Genomic DNA, 20,323 nt, shown 5'->3' with positions numbered 1-20,323 from the left:
TTATTGCTGCGTAGGCCAACCTATGAGGCCATTCTCTCTCCTTGCCTAAGTTTCCGGCAAGCAATTCACTGGCGTCTAGAGTGGGGTGGGGCCAGTCCCCGTGAGCGCGGCTTTGTGACTGGTGGGAAGGACAGGAGGCGGGGCTTGGTGCAGACACGCCCCTGGCGCAGGCGCGGGGGCTCGGCGCGGCGGCCCTTGAGGGGCCGGAGTTCGCTTGGACTACGGTTGGTGATCGTGGGTGACAGTGAGGGCTGGGGGCTGAGGGCTGAGGGACGGGCTGAGGGAGGGGCTGCGGAATGAAGAGAGGGCTCGGTTGTGCGCGCGGAGACCGAGGACCGTGGTGTCCGTTTTCCCACGTGCATCTCGTCCTTGGATTGGGGCGGGGTCACCATCACAAACGTTTGAATAATACTCGTCTCCTAGTCTGTTTCCTCCGTTGTGAAATCGTAGGACTTCCTTCCTTGTCTGCCTCGGGTCGTTGTGACTGGGAAGTTGTTAGAAATACAGGTTCTCTGCCCACACCCCAGACTTACTGAATCAGAAACTTAGGGGATGAGGCCCCACCATCAGTGTTTTAACAAGCCCTCCAGGTGATTCTGATGCTTGCTTAAATTTAAGAACCACTGGGCTACCGTAATGTAGCAAGCTGTACTGAGGGCCTTCTCAACCCAAGCTGAGAAAGTGAGGGAAAGAAAGGAGAGGGGGTGGACTTGAGAGAAATCTTGGAGACAGACTCAGTTGCTTGAGGAGGAGTCAGGGGTGAAGGAGTTTCTGGCTTGGGCCACGGGCCCGAGGTGGGACCTTAAGTGATGGCTCCAGGTGTCAACCACGTGTGCCCTGCCTCCAGGCCTGCACTTTTCCACGCAGTCACACTAGGGCTCTGTGGCGGTGCCTCCCAGCCGTTTTCAGGTCATAGGCCACATAGGAAATGATAATATTTGTACAGTGCCCCGGGGAAATGGATGAAGCTGCTTGAGGTTGGAGGAGACCAGCTGGAGGATTGAGGCTGCTGAAAGCTGGAGGGAACCACCTGGGGGGATTTGAGCTTCCCAGAGCTGAGGGGAATTAGTAACCTGTTCTCAGCATACTGCAGAAGAGCTTTGTCCCATGGAATTTGCTGAAGATCAGGGGTGCTCACTAAATTTGGCAACATAAATCAAGAACCTTGAAAGAGTTTATACCCTTTGCCTCAGTAATTCCATTCCTGAAGATCTCTCCCAAATATATAACAAAAGAAAAGAAAGCCTTCTGTTGTAGATTACATACAACAGAGAAAATTAACAACTCTCTGGAGAATCGTTTTTGATCTAGTCAATGAAATGTTGTACTGCCCTTAGGAATGTGTGAATATTTTGTAAAATCATACAGAAACCTCCGTGCTCATTCATTAGACACTTGTCTAGTAAGCCCCTGCTCTGTGCTGAGTGGTGAGCGAGTCAGATCTGGTCCTTTCCTCCACAGAGCTGACTGCCTGGGGGAAGACCGGCAGCGGAAGGAGCAGTAACTCCAAAGAGTGATTGGTGTTTGGTAGGGGATCAGGGGCTGCTGCAGGAGAATCTGGCCTTTGGGGTATGGGGAGTGGGTCAAGGAAGGCATCCTAGAAGACAGGGTGGCACTCACTCCTAAGGCCTGGAGGATGAGTAGAAGTTGGTATGCAAAGGGGGGAGGAGCATTCTACACAAAATGAACTGTGTTTTAATAATGAGTCTGCTGAAGCTGGAGCACAGAGAGGGCACTGGTGAGAGGAGGCCAGAGGGGACCAGCAGCTAGCTCACATGGGGCCATGTGCACTGTGAAGGTCAGAAGCTTAGACCTGATTCTAAGGGTAGCAGGAAGCTGTTGGAGGATTTTAAGCAAGAAAAGCTGTTGCTGTATGTGTTTTGGAAGTATCCCCTGTGGCTACAGAGTGGAGAATGGATTGGAGGAGGGTGGGCCTGGAAGCTGGGAGCCCAAGTGAAGAGGCTGTTGCAGTAGCCCAGGTGAGAGATGATGGTGGCCTGGAGCTGGGTGGAGGCTGTGGAGGTGGAGAGAAGGCACAGAATCAAAAGCAAGTGAAGCAGTAGGAATCACAGGGCCAGAGGGGTTGGTGAAGGTGGGGCACAGAGGGAGCTCAGAGTGGATGAACCTGCGTTTCTGTTTTGGACAACGGGTGGCTTGCACTACCATTCAGAGTGACAGGCAGCGCTGGACGGGGAGCAGGCTTAGGGGGAAGATGCTGAGCTCCCTGTGGGGTGCTGAGTGTGAAGTACTCATGCAGTGTGTTCTCTAGGAGGCAGTGGGATGGGTAGATGTGAAGCTTAAGAGGCACAACGTACAGAATGGAGATGTTGACTCGGAGCCATGACCATGTGGCCTGACCAGGGACTGTGTGCTGTGAGGGGGGAAGAGACATTAAGGACATTGAAGGCATGGGTGGGGCGGGGGCTTGTGGGCAAAGACAGGGCTCGCAAAAGAGACAAGGGATCGTCAGTAGCGGTTGTCTCTGGGCTGATTATAGTTGATTTCCTTTCTTTTTTGTTTCTGTTTTTCTTAGCAAACTTAGATTCAGTTCATAGACTATACCAGATACTGTTCTAATAACTTCTTATAACTCTTCTCTAAATTCCCACAATAAACCTATATGGTGGGTCCCTTCATTTTACAGATGAAGAAACTGAGCACAGAGGAGTTGAGTCATGTCCCAAGCTACACAGTGTGCAGTTATTGGGAAGCCGGACTGGGATCCAAGCTGCCTGATTCCAGAGCCAATGCTGTCACCACGCATTGGTGTCTCCACAGTATGCTGTTGTATTTTTATAAATGGGAAAATATATATATATATTTTTTTAATTTAATTTTTTTTTTTAATTTTTGGCTGCGTTGGATCTTCGTTGCTGCATGTGGGCTTTCTCTAGTTGTGGCGAGCGGGGGCTAGTATTCGTTGTGGTGCACTGGCTTCTCATTGCGGTGGCTTCTCTTGTTGTGGAGGATGGGCTCTAGGCGCACGGGCTTCAGTAGTTGCAACACGTGGGCTCAGTAGTTGCGGCACACAGGCCCTAGAGCGCATGGGCTTCAGTAGTTGTGGCTCGTGGGCTCTAGAGCGCAGGCTCAGTAGTTGTGGCGCACAGGCTTAGTTGCTCTGCGGCATGTGGGATCTTCCTGGACCAGGGCTCGAACCTGTGTCCCCTGTATTGGCAGGCGCATTCTTAACCACTGCGCCACCAGGGAAGTCCCATAAACGGGAAAATATTGATTTTTTTTTTTTAAACAGCAGTAAATGGTGAGAGAAGTACAATAGTACTTTGATCTGCTAGGATATTAGAAAAGAAAGGATTTGCATCCGCAAGATCGGTGGTGGTTGTAGAAGTTTGTTGGAGACCAGCCTGCGCTGACTACTGCAGGGTGCTGGATCACAGTTAACACCTATTTCCGCTCGGCTCGTTTTTCTTCAGGCGCAAGTGCCTCCTTACGCCGGGGTGTGATGGAAGGGCTGCTGACAAGATGCAGAGCGCTGCCTGCCTGGGCCACCTGCAGTCCCCAGCTCTCGGGGTATGTTCCTCACAGGTTTCACCACCGTGCCCCAGGGAGAGGGAAGCGCTTGGCGCTGTCCCGCATGTTCCAGCCCCAGAACCTTCGGGAAGACCAGGTGCTCTCTCTAGAGGGCAGATCTGGCGAGCTGACCTGTAAGAGCCAGCGGCTGATGCTGCAGGTGGGCCTGATTCACCCGGCAAGCTCCGGCTGTTACCACCTCCTGCCTTATACTGTCCGTGCCATGGAGAAGCTTGTGCGGGTGATAGACCAGGAGATGCAGGCCATCGGGGGACAGAAGGTCAACATGCCCAGCCTCAGCCCAGCAGAGCTCTGGCGAGCCACCAGCCGGTGGGACTCGATGGGCAAGGAGCTGCTAAAACTTAGAGACAGACACGGCAAGGAGTACTGCTTAGGACCAACTCACGAGGAAGCCATTACAGCCCTGATTGCCTCCCAGCAGACACTGTCCTACAAGCAGCTCCCGCTCCTGCTGTACCAGGTGACGAGGAAGTTTCGGGATGAGCCCAGGCCCCGCTTTGGTCTTCTCCGAGGCCGAGAGTTCTACATGAAGGACATGTACACCTTCGACTCCTCCCCTGAGGCCGCCCGGCAGACCTACAGCCTGGTGTGTGATGCCTACAGCAGCCTGTTTGACAGGCTGGGGCTGCAGTGCGTCAAGGTCCAGGCAGACGTGGGCAGCATCGGGGGCACGATGTCTCACGAGTTCCAGCTGCCGGTGGACGTCGGAGAGGACCGGCTTGCAGTCTGTCCCAGCTGCGGCTTTTCGGCCAACATGGAGACTCTGGACTTGTCACAGACAAACTGCCCTGCTTGCCAGGGGCCACTGACCAAAACCAAAGGCATCGAGGTCGGGCACACGTTTTACCTGGGCACCAAGTACTCCTCCATTTTCAGTGCCCAGTTCACCAATGTCCACGGCAAGCCATCCCTGGCTGAAATGGGGTGCTATGGCTTGGGTGTGACGCGGATCTTGGCCGCTGTCATTGAAGCTCTCGCTACAGAAGACTGCATCCGCTGGCCCAGCCTCCTGGCCCCTTACCAAGTCTGCCTCATTTCCCCCAAGAAGGGCAGTAAGGAGGAGGCGGCCGCAGAGCTCACAGGGCACCTGTATGACCACATCACAGAGGTGGTGCCGCAGCTCCAAGGGGAGGTCCTGCTGGATGACAGGACCCATCTGACCATTGGAAACAGACTGAAAGACGCCAACAAGTTCGGCTACCCCTTTGTGATCATCGCGGGCAAGAGGGCCCTGGACGACCCTGCACATTTTGAGGTTTGGTGCCAGAACACCGGAGAGGTGGTCTTCCTCACCAGAGAGGGAGTCCTGGAATTACTGAGCCAAGTGCAGGTTGTCTAAACGCCCCCGGACCCCTCCCACCGCATCTCACAGTCTCGGTGTTCATTCTAACGCTGCCTTTCTTATACTGCTTTCCAGAGCTGGTCTCCCCAGAAAGAGGGCAGCTCATGGAAGGTGAGACCATGTTAGGAAAACCAATTGTTATCCAGTCATCTGTTCGGACTATTTGTATTTAAAATCATTATCTTGATCCCTTTGTCTGGCTGGCCCTGCTGCCACATATCATTCCTTTCATATTCTATTCGGAGGTAGTGGCTAGAAGGAGCCAAGTTGTCATCTTGGCCCTCAGGAGAGTCACTTCCCTCCTCTCAGAGGAGTTTCCCATGTGTAGGATGGGGCCTCCCCAGTGGCCGAGGCCCTTCCAGCTCCAGCAGTCCAACCACGGCCCTCTTGCTGCATTTGGTCCAGAGAGGCCGCCCGCCTGTCTTCCTCCACTGAGAAGTTGGCCTGATGGTCTGGGGAGAAGAATCAGGACACCTGACTGCCACTGACTCACTGGTGACTTGGACACGACCCCTCCCCTGCTGGGGCCTCAGTTTCCCCATCTGTGATGTGAGAAAATGGAACTAGATCTGTAAGGTCCTTACAGCTGTGACTGGCTGGTTCCCCGAGAGGTTCATGACAGGCAGATCAGATCTGATCTGTTCCTCTGATCCTCCATCGTCTAAGCTACCCAGAAGGTTAATACAGTTAGCTAAGGGCCCCCAAACCACCTCCAGAGACCTGGCCCTTCCTCTTGAGGTGGCTTAGCACTGAGGTCATGTTATATTGATTGAATAAAGTCAAACGATTGGGATGAGCCTTGCATGTTAATTGGAAACAGTGCTAACACCTGCCATGTTAACAGTGCAGCGGCTTCCTGCCTGGAAACTTTCCTTTTTCTACTCTTTCTCCACTCAAAAAAGAAAATTGGGTGGCTGGGAAAATGTGTGTTAAACCATTTCTTTCCACAAGTGTGAGGGGCAGCAGGCTTCAAGTGCCATGGTGACTTCGTTCTGCGTGCAGAGTTGCATCCTAGCGCCACGCACGACAGCGGTGAATATTAAGAGAAGGTCTCTGCCTGCGCCCTGGGGAGAACTGGCAGCGGGCTTGAGCTTTCATTGCTCCTGCTTCCAGGAGCAGAATCAGGTTCTCCATCCTCGGCCCCCAGGGTCATGGCTTGTCCAAACCTAACAAGAATCTCTCAGGGCCAGGCTCAAAGCCACCCCCTCCTGAAACATGCTCGGCAGCTCCTGGCAGTGGTTCTGTCTTTGGCTCCCCCTATGCTCGCCTGCTCAGCACCGACGCCCTTCTTTTTCGCTTTGCGGGCACAGCTCACTGTATGGGGGCCAGCCTCTTGTTGATGGTCAGCTCCCTGAGGCTGGGGTCCTAGGTTGATTCCTAGTGCGCTGAAGTTCTTGTCTCGGCCTGTTGTTCTACCTGCCAAACAGCTTCCCAGCAGCTTGTGACCACTGTTCCTGCCAGAGTAACCTCACCCCCAGCACACACCATCAGGTTTCCTAATGACTCCCAGGCCTGCCGCTGGGCTCTGGGCCAGCATTCAGGCCAGGAGACAGGGATTCTGAGAGCAAACCCAGAAGGACTGGATTGTAAGGCAGGAATCTTACCCTTGGCTGCACAGTGGAATCCCCTGCGTCCCACCCCGAGGTTCTGTTCTGGGGTGTGGCCTAGGCATCGGCAGTTTTAAAACTCCCCAGATGATTCTAATTCGTAAAGTCGATGGAGTGCCTTCTGAGGCTACATTGCAAGGTTGAGTATTTGAGTCATTTCGGTTGTGCGTTGTCAGATTGATGTGAGCTCTCTGCTTTCAGTGGTCTGGTCATTCATTTGTTGAGGGCCTGCATGTGCCACTGTGCTGTGAGACCCTTTTATGTGCTGTGTTCAGACCTTAAAACTGTGCAAGGTAGGTGCTGTGAAATCCTCATTTTACAGATGAGGAAACCTGAAACTCCATTTAAGCAACTTAATCAAGGATGCACATCTATTACGTATCAGAGCTAGAATCTGAGTACTGACCAAAACCTGTGCCTGTCCCACTATACCGCATGGCCTCTGCCTGGGCAAAATGATTCCGATAAGTAAAAGATTATTTATGTCTGTCTGATCAAGTTAGCCTGAAGTAGAGAAATTAGAATTCGTGCAAATGGGTGCTTTAAATATATATTTTTAATTTTAAATTTGTGCTCCATAAGCCTACTTATTTATGGAAGGCTAGCCTAATGTAAGAATAAGCACTTTTAAAATCAGATTCAGACTTCCCTGGTGGTCCAGTGGTTAAGACTCCACCCTTCCACTGCAGGGGGGCACGGGTTCAATCCCCCGGGGACCTAAGATCCCACATGCTGCAGGGTGTGACCAAAAATAAATAAATAAATATGCATTTGCCTCATTAAAAAAAATCAGACTCAGGGAATAGAGAACCAATTAATTTAAAACCTCATAAATGTGTATGACACAGAACGATTTGAGGGTGATGGAAAATCATGGACCTTTAGAATGGGAGAACTTGGAGCGTGCCTGTCCAGCCCTCGTTTCACAGATGGGAGACAGGCCTGCAGTGGGAATTAACCTGCCACAACCCATCTTACTGGCAAACCGCCTGATTGCAGGCCAGGTGCTACGTCCCCTAAGTTAGGCTACCTTGGGTCCATCTTGTTGCAGGGAGTGATGTCTGGCTGAGTCAGCCTTTGAGCTACAGAAGTGCTGTAGGTTTGAAACAGGGACCCATGCTCTATTTTCCAAGGGAGACACATACAAGGAGCACAGTGATTTGCTCAAGGTCAAGCTGAACTGAAACCCAGGTCTCCTGATTACTTAGCCAGTGTCCTGTAGCCAGGGGCAGTATAATTTGGTGGAAAGATCAGAACCTTGAATAGACAGTCCTAAATCCACCACTTAGCAGGGATGTGATCTTAGACAAATAACTTGTCCTTTGTGCATCTGTGTATCTCAGATTCTTCATCTGTAAGATGCGCTCATGATAATGGTACCTACCTCCCTGGGTTGTCTAAGGGTTGGCTGAGCTGACTTATATGAAAAGCTTAACCCTTAGTGTGCTCTCAGGAAATGCTTCCCTTACATGGGATGACTTAGGAAATACCCCATTGGGAGCTGATGTTCTGCTGTTAACATTATCCCGAGACCTGGGTTTTGTTTTTTTGATATGTTGCTTCACAACCTTCCTGGGGAGTGCCACGAGCAAGAATTAAGTAACGCCTGCAGAATGGTTCCATCTCCTTAGAGGAAAGACAGACATTTTCAAACCGTGTACCTTCCTCTCTCCTTTCTGAACTTGCCAATGTTACCTCTTGCCATAAATTGATGAAATGGGGTTGCTGGCAAAATAACAGGTACAGGCTGTATTATCATTGCTCATTCCTTGGGGAGATGGAGAAGCAACTGGCTGAGAAATGTTTAGCAGAAATAATACTTGAGGACAAAGGCTGGTGCATAACAAAACCGTTGTGTAAATCAAGTTTAGAATGTAAATCAAGGGCTCCATTAATATTCGGTGTTTTAATGGAAGAAACACCTGCTGGGCTATCAATAAAGGAGCTTTGCGGAAATCTCGAAATTGTCATTTCCTTAACTACTTAAGCGCCAGGCCTCTTCACATAGTTCCCACTGTCCATTTCTACACCTAGACGCCAGAGTGCATTTTAGAATTGTCACGCATCAAGGGCACACACGGCTTTGTTTTAGGGTTAGGAAGAGGATTTTTTAAAGTTTTCTATAATGTGGAAAATGGGAAAATAAAGATTTTTATGATGTTACTGTGAACTTTGGGGAAAAAAAGTCAAGGTACTTCACTTAATTTAAAATAATGACTTACATCATAGTGACCCAGACTAGAGACTCTGGTGTCAGACTGCCTGGGCCATTTAGTAGGTATGTGACCTTGTGCAAGATACTTCTCATACCCCTGTGCTTCCTCATCGGTAGAACGGGGACAGCAGTGCCTGCTCACAGCAGGTGCTTGGGAAGTGGCAGGTGCCCTTATGGAAGGTCAGTTAGTCCTCTGCGCTCAGTGGGTGGGTGGGCAGTGCACGTGGGCCACCACAATGGGGTGGCAACTTTAGGCTCCCACGTTCAGGCCCCTCCTCTGTGCGGGGATGGTGTCCACTCCTATTAAGCCGGCAGCTCTCAACGCTGCTCATAAGCTTGTGGTTAAAACTGTGTAGGGCCAGGAGAGTGAGGTGGAGGCACTTACCGGTGAGGACACCCCATGTACAAGGATAGAACTTGTTGCCCAACTCACCCAGAAAGCGCATGGTCTGACGGAAGTGCCATGGGCAGGATGTTGGGTGCTGGCAGGGGTTTCTGCAGGCTGAATTCTTCTACCCAGGTAGACACGTCAGGGACATTGCAGGTCACGGTGAGCGCCAAGACTTTACCATGACCTTGGAGTGAGCAGGAGGGCCGCTGGGTTTGTTGCCAACTCCTGGAGGCAGAGGCCCAGTCTTGCCACTGTTAGTATCTCCTGAGGGGCTTAGGGGAGTCTGAATTCAGGTTCTGGCCCACTCTTCACTAGCTGGCTCTGTAAGCTGCTTATCCTCTGTGCCACTTTTCTTCTCAGTAAAATGTTGCTGAGCTCCTGGCCTCCCAGAGGTGTTGCAAGGATTGAGCTCATCCACATGAAGCACTCTAGGACGCTGTCTGGCATATCCTAAGTGCCCAATAGATGGCAGCCGTTACTACCAAGCCCAGCCAGCCCGCACGCTACCCCTGGAATATGCCCTTTCAAGGCTCCTTGCCTTTGCTTGAAGACCCTCCCACCTCTCCCAACCCCACCAATCCCTTCTTCAACTGAACGGCCCACATCCGTCATGTGTGGTGGCTCCCCGCACTGCATCTGTGCAGAATTCATCACTCCTGCCTGTGTCATCAGTCAGTAATTATTTGTTGTGCACCTGCTGTGTGCTGAGCAGGTGCTGTGCTAGGTCCTGGGAGTACATGATGCACAGTTCAGGGTCCTTGACTCAGTTTCCAGAGAAGTGGGAGCAACCATCCAGTAATCAGACAATTACTGTGTAGTGTAAGTGTAGGGATGGTGCAGGTATCATGGGATGTGATAAGAAGCCGGGAGGGCTTCCTGGAAGAGGCACCTGGGCCTAATGGAAGACTAGGTGTTAAATAGTAAAGGGGGGAACAGTGGGAATGGAGGGAGGGGAAGAAGTGGAAGAAAGAGTCTTCCAGACAGAGGAAACAATGTGCAAAAGTCCAAAGCTAAGAGCATGGCAAGATTGGAGAATAAAAAGTTAAGTTCCATAGATTAAACAAACACTTGGTATGAGGCAAGCTGTGTTCCATGTGCTACACATAGATTAATTCATTTAATTCTCACAGCATCTGCATGAGGTAGATGCTGTTATCCTCATTTTGCAGATGAGGAAACTGAGGACCAGTGCCCGAGGCCACTCAGCTAGTGGCTCATGGGGCTGGAATTAGAAGGCAGGCAGCGTGGTTCCAGAGCTGATACTCTAGCCAGTGCACCCTCCTGCCCTATAGCTGAACCGAGGCCAGGATGGCTGGGCTAAGGAGGCTGGAGACAGAGGGAGCTGCAGAGGTAAAGGGCCAGACCCTGAAGGGCCTTGAATGCCACACCAAGAGTGTTGATGGGGGAACAGGGAGCAGGGGCATGGACAGACTTGCTTGTCGTGGCTGCATTTCTCTTCACTGGAGCAGTTCTCAGCCCAGGTTTAGGTTTATGACACCCACTCAACAGCATGACCCTGAAGGCAGAGGCTATCTGATGCCCTGCCCTTGGTTGGTGCCCATTAAACGTCTGTAAAGCAAATGGAATGAAAGGAACATGGGAAAGGAGGCAGGTGGGCGCTGGAGTGAGATGCTGGGGTTCAGATCCTGGCTCTGACACTCACTGGTGAGACTGCATGCCCCCATCTCCTTATTCATAAAATTGGGATCACAGACCTGAGAGCATGGCTGTTAGGATGAGGGAATTCAGGTACATGGTTTGCACACTGCTTGCACTCCGTGTTGATGGCCATCATCTCTCTGCCTTCCCTTGTGCAACTGCCAGCAGTGTGTTTCATCAGGGGTTGGCATAAGAGGGCTTTGTTCCTCCACCCAGTTCTCCAGCTACCACCCTAAATCCACAGAGGTAACCAGACAGGGTGTGTGTGGGGGGGTCTCACCTCCATCCCTGACCCCTGGCCCTGGGAAGGGCCACACTCTAGTCTTGTGGGAAGGAGGGGCCCTGGGTTGGTGGGAAAGGCTCTGCCTCAAGTTGGGGAAGCCAAGGATGCTGGTTCCCTGTCCCTCCTCTGGGCCTAAGTTTCCTCATCTGTAAAATGAGGTGGCGAGGGGTTAAGAAGAACTTGTGGGGAGCTCTGATTAGGCTCTGCTGGAATCCCAGGCATGGGCAGGCGGCCGGGGAGGCACCAGGTGAAGGCCAGGCCCACAGGTCCCACTGCACACATCCGCTTCACGTGAGGGCCACCTGTCCCCAACCCCGCAGGCTCTGCCCCTGAGGAAGGGGAGTGCCTAGGGCCCTTCCCCCACACTCCTGGCTGTGCTCAGCTGGGCTGCGCTGCCCACCATCATAGCCACTGCAGTGGGGCAAGGCTGGGTGAGGCCTTGTGCTCTGGAAGGGGGTGTGGGCACACATGCCAGGCAGGTGGGGCTCACGGGGCCCCCTGCTCCTCACCCCAGCCAGGTTCTCATCCTAACTTCTGTAGGTCACTCCTAAGTCCGAACCGGTTTCACTCGCCTGGCGACCCTTAGAGGATGGCAGAAGTCAGAAGAGGCAGAGCCATGGACTGGGAGGCCAGGAGCCTTCCTGGAAGAGGTGTAAGGTGGCCACACTGGGTGTGAGCTTGGGAATGCCTTTACTAGCGCTGTGTGTATGCAAGTGGGGCCTTGGGACAGGACTCTGGCTAATTTTTTTTATTCATTAGTTCCTTCATTCTTCCATCCACTCATCGGCACACACTGAGTTCCCACTGTGTGTCAGGCCTGGGCAGTCAGACCAGCCCCTCACCTGGCCCCTGCCCACTGAGAGCTTCCCTTCTGGAAGGTTTAGTGCAGCCTTTCTCTAATTCAGCACTAGTGACAATCTGGGCCAGCTATCTTTGCTGTGAGGGCTGCCCTGTGCACTGTAGGTTGTTTAGCAGCATCCCTGGCCTCCACCCACTAGCATTCCACCAAGTTGTGACAACCAAAAATGTCTCTAGATACTGGCAAATGTCCCCCCAGGATGCAAAGCTGCCTCTGGTTGAGAATCACTGGTCTAAGTGCTACGGGTGTGCATGGATGTGCCCCTGCGTATAGTTCACTGAGTTAAGAGTTGGTTATTAGTAATTATGCGCCAGGCACTGCACTGAGCACTTTGCACACGGTATCTGCACAGCAGGGCCTCAGACATGCCTGTGAGGGGGGAACAGGGACCGTTCTCCACGTGGCCGTCCCTCATTCACAGTCACAGCAAGTCAGCAGCACTGGGACCCTACCTCTGGTCTCACAGCCCGCCATCCTAAGTCCCTTCTCTCCCCTTTCTGCCTGTGTCCCACCCCAGCTGGAGCAGGGGCAGGGACTGAAGAGAAGGTGGAGCAGAAATGACTGAGGACTTGACTGCCAGGAGTCTTGTGAAAGGGCTGGGTGACAGGGATGATGGTCACATAAGGATCGTTCTCAAGGTGCGTATACTTTTGACCGTACAATTTGCTCTCATCTGGCATCTCACTCCAGCCTCAGTGTCCAGAAGGGGGCACGGTAACCAGTCTGTGTCACAGGTGAGTAAGGCGGCACCCTGGAACCTGCTCTGCCCCATGAGAGTGTGGTGGCTCCTGCAGGGAACCCTGCAATGCCTGCTGGGGTTGCTGCTAGCTGAATGTTAGCCTCTTACACAAAGCATGGAGTCCAGCTGGAAAGTGAGAGAGGATGGCCTCAGTGTGGCCTAAGCCAGGCTTAGGATGGAGGCTGGACTTCGGCTCTCTGGCCACAAGCCACAGGCAGGGACCCGCACCTGGAAGAAAGCTGCCTGGTCCTTTGTAAATATTCCACAGCAAAATGCCCTTCAAAGACGAAGGCAGGCACAGCACAAAACCCCAAATTAGTCGATCTTAAGTAGAGCAGCTGGTTTCAGTTTAATGATGTATCAGTTAGCTTTGCTATATAGTAACAAACAACCCCCAAATCTCAGTGCTTATTACTACAACAAACATTTATTTCTCATTCATGTTACAGTCAATGGCTGCAGGCCAGCTGCTTCCGCTCTGCTCCACGTGTCTTAGCATCTGACACCCAGGCTAAAGGAACAGCCCCTCTCTGGGAAATATGTTCCCACGGCAGAGGGAAAAGAGCAAAAGCCTACCACATGATGCTCTGTAAGCTCGGTCTGGACATGTCCACTCACATCCCTTTGCATCACGAGCAGGGAAGTACACTCTTCCCTGGGGGACGGGGTGGGCAACGCAAGGTAAGGGTATATAAAATCCTCTAGAAAGGAGGAAGCAAATAGCTGCAGACAAAAATACAACGTATTGACAGTGACTCAATATACAAAAAGATTTCCAGTTTAAAAGGCATAAAATTCTGAAATGTGAAAACTGTGACATACTGTCCAAGTATGTCACAGTTCTCCATACTGCAAAGATTAGGAAAAGTGACAAACATTTTAGGGGTTCTGGAGGACCCCAGTTTGTAGGTCTTTATAGATGCAGAAACAGGACCTGGCTTTCCTGGCCCGATCTCACCCCAAGGGATCTACAGCATCCCCACAGAGCAGCCGTCTGTGCTCGTGAAGTCACGGGAGGCCCGAGTCTCTCAGCTCTGATACCTTACAATTACACGCGTGGTTTGTGTATGTCTGCAGTGTGAGCCGTAGCTTCTCTAAGGCCTCTGACTCCACACAGGTTCAGAACCACGTCACTGGATTGTGAGTCAGCATCCGCAGACCAGTGAGTTCCTCAGGTCAGAGATGGAGGCTGGTGGTTAACACAGCTCACAGTGAGTCCAAGGATGTCATGACCAAGGCACGGAGTTTTGTACCAAGAGAGGTGAGTGAAGACCAGCTGGAGCTCAGCACTCTGACCAGAGAGGCTGCAGTTCAGGAAGTCGGCAGCTCCTCCCCAACCACGATGCAGGGAAGGCCTGTCCCCAGGGTGACAGAAATAAAGTGCTGGATTCTAGGAGTAGGTCCTGCTGATTCAAGTGTGCTAGACCCCAGGCTGAGGAGGAGGAGCGGGGAGGAGGTCCAAGGGGCCTGGCTCTCACAGCGTGGCCCGGTCACTTTACCTGGCACACCTTTCTCCCCCGGAGATAATTCCTGCAAAAAGCAGAGGATCCTACACAGACCAAAAATGCTGGTGTCAGGGCTTTTACAAAGTACCTGCAGTGAACACAATAAAAGAGAGGGGTTAATTGAATTGCAATCTTAATCATCCATGGACCTTCCCAACAAGTCAAGGTGAACCTTTAGATATGAGTCAACATTAAAATGCAAGTTCAGCATATTTATTTGTTTGGTTGTTTATAAGTCTGCAAATTAGCATGACCCTCTCTCCCTTAGAACCTAGCAAGAACCTTTGGGCCCGTCCTATAGCATCATGTATATCTATGGCTAAACGTGAAATAAAACAAGCACACGCTTTCATTCCTTCATTCAACAGTGAGTGCCCAGGGTAAGCCAGGCCCCTTGCTGAAAACACTCATTAAACAACAACCAAAAATCACCATCCCTCTCTGGGGGGAGGGAGATAAATAATGACAGCAAGGCACAACTATAGAAGCATCTGTGAGGTACGGTGTTAGCCCAAGGGACGTGATTCCCTCTATGGGAAAGGGGAATCAGGAAAGGCTTCCGGGAAGCTGCCATGTCTCAGCTTGCGTTAACTGAAAAAGGGGTAGAGATGGGGCATGGGGGAGCAAAAGCCAGGAGGTGCGGGTCACTAGAGCGTTTGCAGCTGTTGGGCATGAAGCAATGGAGTGGGCAGGCTAGGCAAGGCCTTGGCCTCCCGGGTCCAGGGGTGTTAGCAGCACCCCACGGTCTTGGGTACGGACAGAGGAGCCTGTAGCTTGGCCCAGCACCCAGTTCAGGGTCTGAAGTTGCCAGTCACCTGTGCGAAGCCTCCTGCCTATGTTAGTCATTTAAAAAATAATCATTTCCAGTGCATTTACACTTTCTGAGAAGCATGAAACTGGTTTTCCTCCACAAATCAGTCTGCTTTCTGTTTAGATTTCTCCCCCATTTTCTGGAAGACGGGGTAGAGTAGACCTTGGGCCTTTAAAGAATTTTGGGTAATCTGCTAACAACTGAGAAAATGAACAGCTAAAAATTTATCTATAAACTAGAAGGCAGACTTAGGGCCAGAAAAAAGCGCTGCCAAGAGAAGTCATGGATCATATCTGAAGAAACCTTCACCTCCTGCCTGCCAGGCCGAAGCAGAAGCATCAAGGCCAGCTGGACACCCACACCAAGTCAGTCAGCACATCACCAACTCCCATCCCAACGTGCCTCCTACACTTCTCTCCAATCCACCCTCTACTTCAGGCTTCACCACTGAAGAGTACACAAGCTTTGTACATTACTTGGTAAATTTTACCTGAACACCCCCTGGGGCTCCACACACCACCATCAGGATAGAGTTCATGCGCCTTAGGGCATTCAAGGCTGTTGCACACGGCCCTAACCTGGTCCTCCAGCCTCATTTCCTACCACGCCCAACCACCCTCGTTGCCCTAGCCCTTTTAGCGTAGATGCAAGACATTTGCTTCGCTCAAAGCTTAGGGAAAAGTAGCCCAAGAGTCACCTTACAAAGCTACTGAGGGCATTCCCTTATAGTCCAGGAACACCCCGAAGCTGAAGAAAGAGACAACTGCCAAATCCAACTGGCTGCCACTGCGACTAACAAAGGTGCCCTCTCACAGCAAGACTGCCCCTTAGTTCATCAGAGCTCTGTGACTCCTACTCTCTCAAATACCTGAGAAATATGTAGGCAACAGTTATTATCCCTATTTTAGAGATGAGGAAACAGTCCCAGGGAGGCAGTATGTGCTCAGAGCCAAAGAGCCACTAAATGATGGTGTCTGACGTCAAGAGCCAATGCTCTTTCCATATGACAATATCAGGGGACACAGGCACAATTAGGAACAGGAAGGCCATCCCAGCTGTTTTTGGTACAAAAGCCAGGCAGCTTCTTCTTTCTCAACCAGGCCCATTGACCTCTCCCTGAGGACGTCATGGCTGCAGTGCAATGGGCTGAGTCATCACACTGCAACCTGTTTGGCCGATGGCCCAGGACAGTCTCTGTGGTCGCTGTCTCACACAGTTTTGTATCCAGGGCAGAATGGAGGGGAGTACAAGGCAAACACTCAGTGGTGGAACGAGAACCTGGCCGTATCCCTGGGATGGTGCCTGAGCGTCCTTCTTGGTCTACTCAGCCCCATGAAGGTGACTCACCTGGGGTGCTGCAGCACCTCCAGCAGGGTGCTCTTGGGAGGCACCCGGTATAGTTCTGACCTGTCGTCATCCTCAAAGTAGACCTGCAGGATGAACAGAGGAGCAGGAGTCAGATACAAATAAAGGGCTTCAGCAGCACTAGGCATGTTGAGGCCAAGTCTGGGGAAACATTAAAGACATGCAACTGTTATTAGCTGAATGCCTCCCTTATAGAGTCGTGGAGTATAAAGCACTCAGTCCTCTCCCACGACACTAAGAAAGGTATTACTGGCTCCATTTTCCAAAGACAGAACCAAGGCTCACAGAGGGGAAATAACTTACTGACTAAACCCAGCTAGTAAACAGAGGAGCCAAGACTGAAAGCCCAGGCCTATGAGCCTTCCCTTCCCTAACAATTCAGTCCAACAGCCATTAGGTGTGGGAAAAGAAAGCACTAGTGGCCCAGAGCAGGGGAAGAGAGATGTCCACACAGGGGACAGCCCTGTGCAGGTGTCAAAGCCCAAGTAGGTTGAGGAAGACATCTGCATAGGAGGGATGCTGGGGGGTGAGGGGTATCAGAGACCGGCCAGTGGAGACAGGCATCCTCGTTGTGGACTGGCCAGCTAAGCAGGGTGAGAAGGGCAGCCACTCATGGCAGGGGGAGTGAGGACCCACACAGGGTGAGGAAGAGATTCATGCAGGGTGGTTAAGCAGCGTGGGGTGACAGAGTGCATGTAGGATGAGGAGGGCACTGTGCTGGGGCAGCAGCCTGACGGGGGGGAGTCAGGAATCCAATTGAGGTGAGGAAGGTTCCCCGAGGGTGAGGGGACACTGGTGGTGACAGGAGGGGGATTAGATACAGGGGGATTGATCAAACAATAAATATATTAAGAATAATAGAAGCTACTGTTAAAAATATAGAAAAGAGATGGTGTTGGATAAGAACTGGAGACCCCAGTGAGAGCTCATACACACACACACACACACACACACACACACACACACACAGCACTGGAGCAGTAAGCATTCTCCGCCCCTCACCCCTGTACTTATGAATATACCCACTACTTGACTTCTAAATATCATTTTCCACCAAAAAGAGTCAGGGCCTCCTTGGGAAAAATGGCTGATTCTACAGCTAAGGCAAGGAAAGCACAATGTGAGCCTTGAACATCTTGTGACAGAAAGCAAGAACTGCTCTAAAAATGGAGACAAGTCAAAAGGACACAGAAGCAAATTTGAAGGCATTCCCACTGACCAAATCTGAGACAATCTGAGCATAACATAACCACAGTAATAGATTATAACTCAATGAATAAAGTAAGAAACCATAAATCCACTGATATAAATGATTATGTTGATGGTTTGATGAATAAGATATTTGTATCATTTCAAAGTACCTCCCTATAAAATACTAATTACAAAGGGGAAAAGGGTAACTTTACAGCAGAGAAGCTTGGCAAACCCCTACCTCAATCAGGGGACTAAGGTGAACATCCTCAGTAATGGGACATTTGAAATTATGTGCACCTGATGGGATGCAATAAGAATACAGCATTGCTTCTGTGATATTCCAGTCAAATATACATAATCCAGGTCATGGTCATAAAGAAACACACTGATGGACTTTCCACAGAATAACTGGTTTGTAATCTTCAAAAGTGGTAAGATCAAGAAAGTTGCCGGAAGACTGAGAAAGTCTTCCATAGGCTGAAGGAGACTAAAGGGACATAAGCACTAGATACAGTACAATGTGGCATTCCTTTTGCTATAAAGAACACTGCTGGGGATAGGTGGAGGGGGATCAAGATGGTGGAATAGGAGGACGTGGAGCTCACCTCCCCCCTACAAACATCAAAACTACAATTACATGTGGAACAATTCTCACAGAAAACTAACTGGAAACTGGCAGAAGATCTCCTGTACAACCAAAGCTGCAAGAAAGATCTCCATGTGATTAGATAGGACAGAGAAGAAAAAAGCATCAGGTTGGGACTGGCACCCCTGGGAGTGCTCTGTAAGGAAGAGAAGGTCCACATGGATGGATCCTCAACCTGGGGAACCCCCTTGACTGCTGGGAAATCCGCTGACACAGAGAGGGGCTGGAGAAGCCTAGACTCTACTCGAGAGGACTGCGCGTGTGCTGGCTCGCTAACAATCAGGGTGGAGAGAGACCTGCACTGGAGGCTGCCGCCTTGCTGCACTTCCCAATCCAAAGGGGCCAGTGCCTCAGCCACTCTCACTCCACACCACAGCCTGGTGTGAGATCACGGCAAAGATTCAGTCTAGCTGCACAGAGACAGACCAGGGTGCTTGGGGTGTGATCTGAGCACAACCATGGAGACCACTGTCAGTGTACGCACCAGGGTGGCGGGCCAAACTGAGCAGACACTGTCAGTGCACGCACCAAGCGGCACCACAAGAACACACAGCGGCTAAGCACTGAATCTCAGGCAGGCAGATCCTGCGAGAGGACTCAATCTAGCTACACAGAGACAGCCTGGAGGGCCTGAGATGTGATTTGGGGGTAGCTGCAAAACCCACTGTCAGCACCCGAACAGCAGTAGCAAGTCTAGCTGTGGCAGACGCTGTCAGTGCGCACACCGGGCAGTGCCACAAGAACACACAGTGGCTAGGCGCTGAATCTTGGGCAGTCAGGCAGGCCCTGGGTGGGAGTATGCAGTGATGGTTTCCCGGTGGGAGCACCCTGGCTCTGCCCACTCCACGCTGCACCTTAGCGTCAGATCTGGAGTGGCCAGGTGCTGGGAGAGCTCTGCCACAGAGGCAACCCCAGGTCCCAGGTGGCAGCATGGCCACCTCAGTTCCTGCAACCACAATGCCCTGACCCCCACTCCAGCCTACTCCACACCACAGCCTTGCACTAGATCTGGGACGAACAAAATGGAGAAAGGTACGTGACCTTGGGCTGCTTCTGAGTGAATCATGGATGCTTACACAGGTAGTGCACAAGTGCTCCGTGAGTACACGGGCCTCACCTGCTTCAGCAACCACCTCCTTTGGGGCAGGGCACACACTCAAGGGCAACAAAGCCTGATTGAACCTGACCCTCATGGCTTCTACTCCAACAATGGAGGAGCAGACCCCGCCCCTGATAGGCCATGGAGCAAAGAGGAGGCCCAGCCTCACATCCAACGCAGGCTCTGGACACTGCAACACCAGTCACACTCCCTATCAAGGGAATAACAGCCAGCACACTCTGAGGAAAGACATGGCAGGCATCCATACCAAAACCAGCCCTCACACCAAAAATACTGGACACACAGGCTACACAGGGACACTCCTACATAAAAATGCCCTTTTAAGACCACAAGAGATAACTGTTTCCCTAAATACATAGCAACAGTGAAAGTTTAGTAAAATGAAAAACCAGAGGAACTACTCCAATTAAAAGAACAGGAGAAATCCCCTGAAAGAACAAATAATGAAACAGACCTCACCAGTCTATAAGACCCCAAGTTCAAAAAAGAAGTAATAAAAATGCTAAAGGAATTAAGAAAGATTATCGATAGAAATGCAGATCACTGTAAAAAGGAACTAAAAACTATAAAGATGAACCAATCAAAATTAGACAATTCAATTGCTGAGATAAAAACCGATCTAGAAGTAATGGAGAGCAGACTAAATGTCACAGAAGAACAAATAAGTGATCTGGAAAATAGAATAATGGAAACCATCCAATCAGAACAGCAGAGAGAAAGACAAACAAGAAAAAAAAAAAAATGAAAGCAACATATGAGATCTATGGGCTAATATAAAGTGTGCCAACCTACACATAATAGGAGTTCCAGAAGGAGGAGAGAGAGAAAAGAGGATCAAAAATGTATTTGAAGAAATTATGGCTGAAAACTTCCCAAACCTAAAGAAGAAAACAGATATCCAGGTACAGGAAGCACAGAGAGTCCCAAACAAGATGAACCCTAACAGATCCACAACAAAACATATCATAATTAAAATGGCAAAAGTTGAAGAGAAGATCCAAAGTCAGAAAGAGAAAAACAAAGAGTCAGTTAAAAGAG

General features: G+C 50.8%; 2 protein-coding genes across 4 annotated transcripts in view; one reads left to right on the top strand and one right to left on the bottom strand.

The window, feature by feature from the left end:
* Positions 1-155: 155 nt before the first annotated feature.
* Positions 156-8,445, top strand: PARS2 (prolyl-tRNA synthetase 2, mitochondrial). Of its 3 annotated transcripts, none has more exons than XM_036842187.1 (3): positions 178-224; positions 2,645-2,777; positions 3,432-8,445. In XM_036842187.1, the coding sequence occupies exons 2-3, from the start codon at positions 2,645-2,647 to the stop codon at positions 4,886-4,888; spliced, it is 1,590 nt and encodes a 529-aa protein (XP_036698082.1). In that variant the 5' UTR covers positions 178-224; the 3' UTR covers positions 4,889-8,445. The 3 variants fall into 3 exon arrangements, with proteins under 3 accessions (XP_036698092.1, XP_036698082.1, XP_036698071.1); XM_036842176.1 differs by lacking the exon at positions 178-224 and adding an exon at positions 1,913-1,979; XM_036842197.1 differs by lacking the exon at positions 2,645-2,777 and having other exon boundaries at positions 156-224.
* A 4,607-nt stretch (positions 8,446-13,052) lies between these two features.
* The window catches only part of TTC4 (tetratricopeptide repeat domain 4), a 36,991-nt gene continuing 29,720 nt past the window's right edge, over positions 13,053-20,323 (bottom strand). Inside the window, exons 9-10 of the mRNA XM_036842212.1 lie at positions 16,308-16,390; positions 13,053-14,237 (exon numbers count right to left, since the gene is read on the bottom strand). Coding sequence (XP_036698107.1) covers positions 14,135-14,237; positions 16,308-16,390 — 186 coding nt within the window. The 3' untranslated portion in view covers positions 13,053-14,134. The remainder of the gene's footprint in view (positions 14,238-16,307; positions 16,391-20,323) is intronic.

Source organism: Balaenoptera musculus, chromosome 1 (genome assembly GCF_009873245.2).
Source record: "Balaenoptera musculus isolate JJ_BM4_2016_0621 chromosome 1, mBalMus1.pri.v3, whole genome shotgun sequence".
NCBI classification, from domain to species: domain Eukaryota; kingdom Metazoa; phylum Chordata; class Mammalia; order Artiodactyla; family Balaenopteridae; genus Balaenoptera; species Balaenoptera musculus.
Note: the sequence above shows the minus strand (reverse complement) of the source record. Positions and strands in the feature narration are given on the sequence as shown.

Bases quoted from the DNA above. Each gene is read 5' to 3' on its own strand.
- PARS2 (XM_036842176.1), top strand. From the start codon at position 1,914: ATGGATTGGAGGAGGGTGGGCCTGGAAGCTGGGAGCCCAAGTGAAGAG. The intron at 1,980-2,644 runs GTGAGAGATGAT...TTCATTTTACAG, and splicing joins AGGCTGTTGCAGTAGCCCAG to ATGAAGAAACTGAGCACAGA. The intron at 2,778-3,431 runs GTATGCTGTTGT...GTTTTTCTTCAG, and splicing joins CACGCATTGGTGTCTCCACA to GCGCAAGTGCCTCCTTACGC.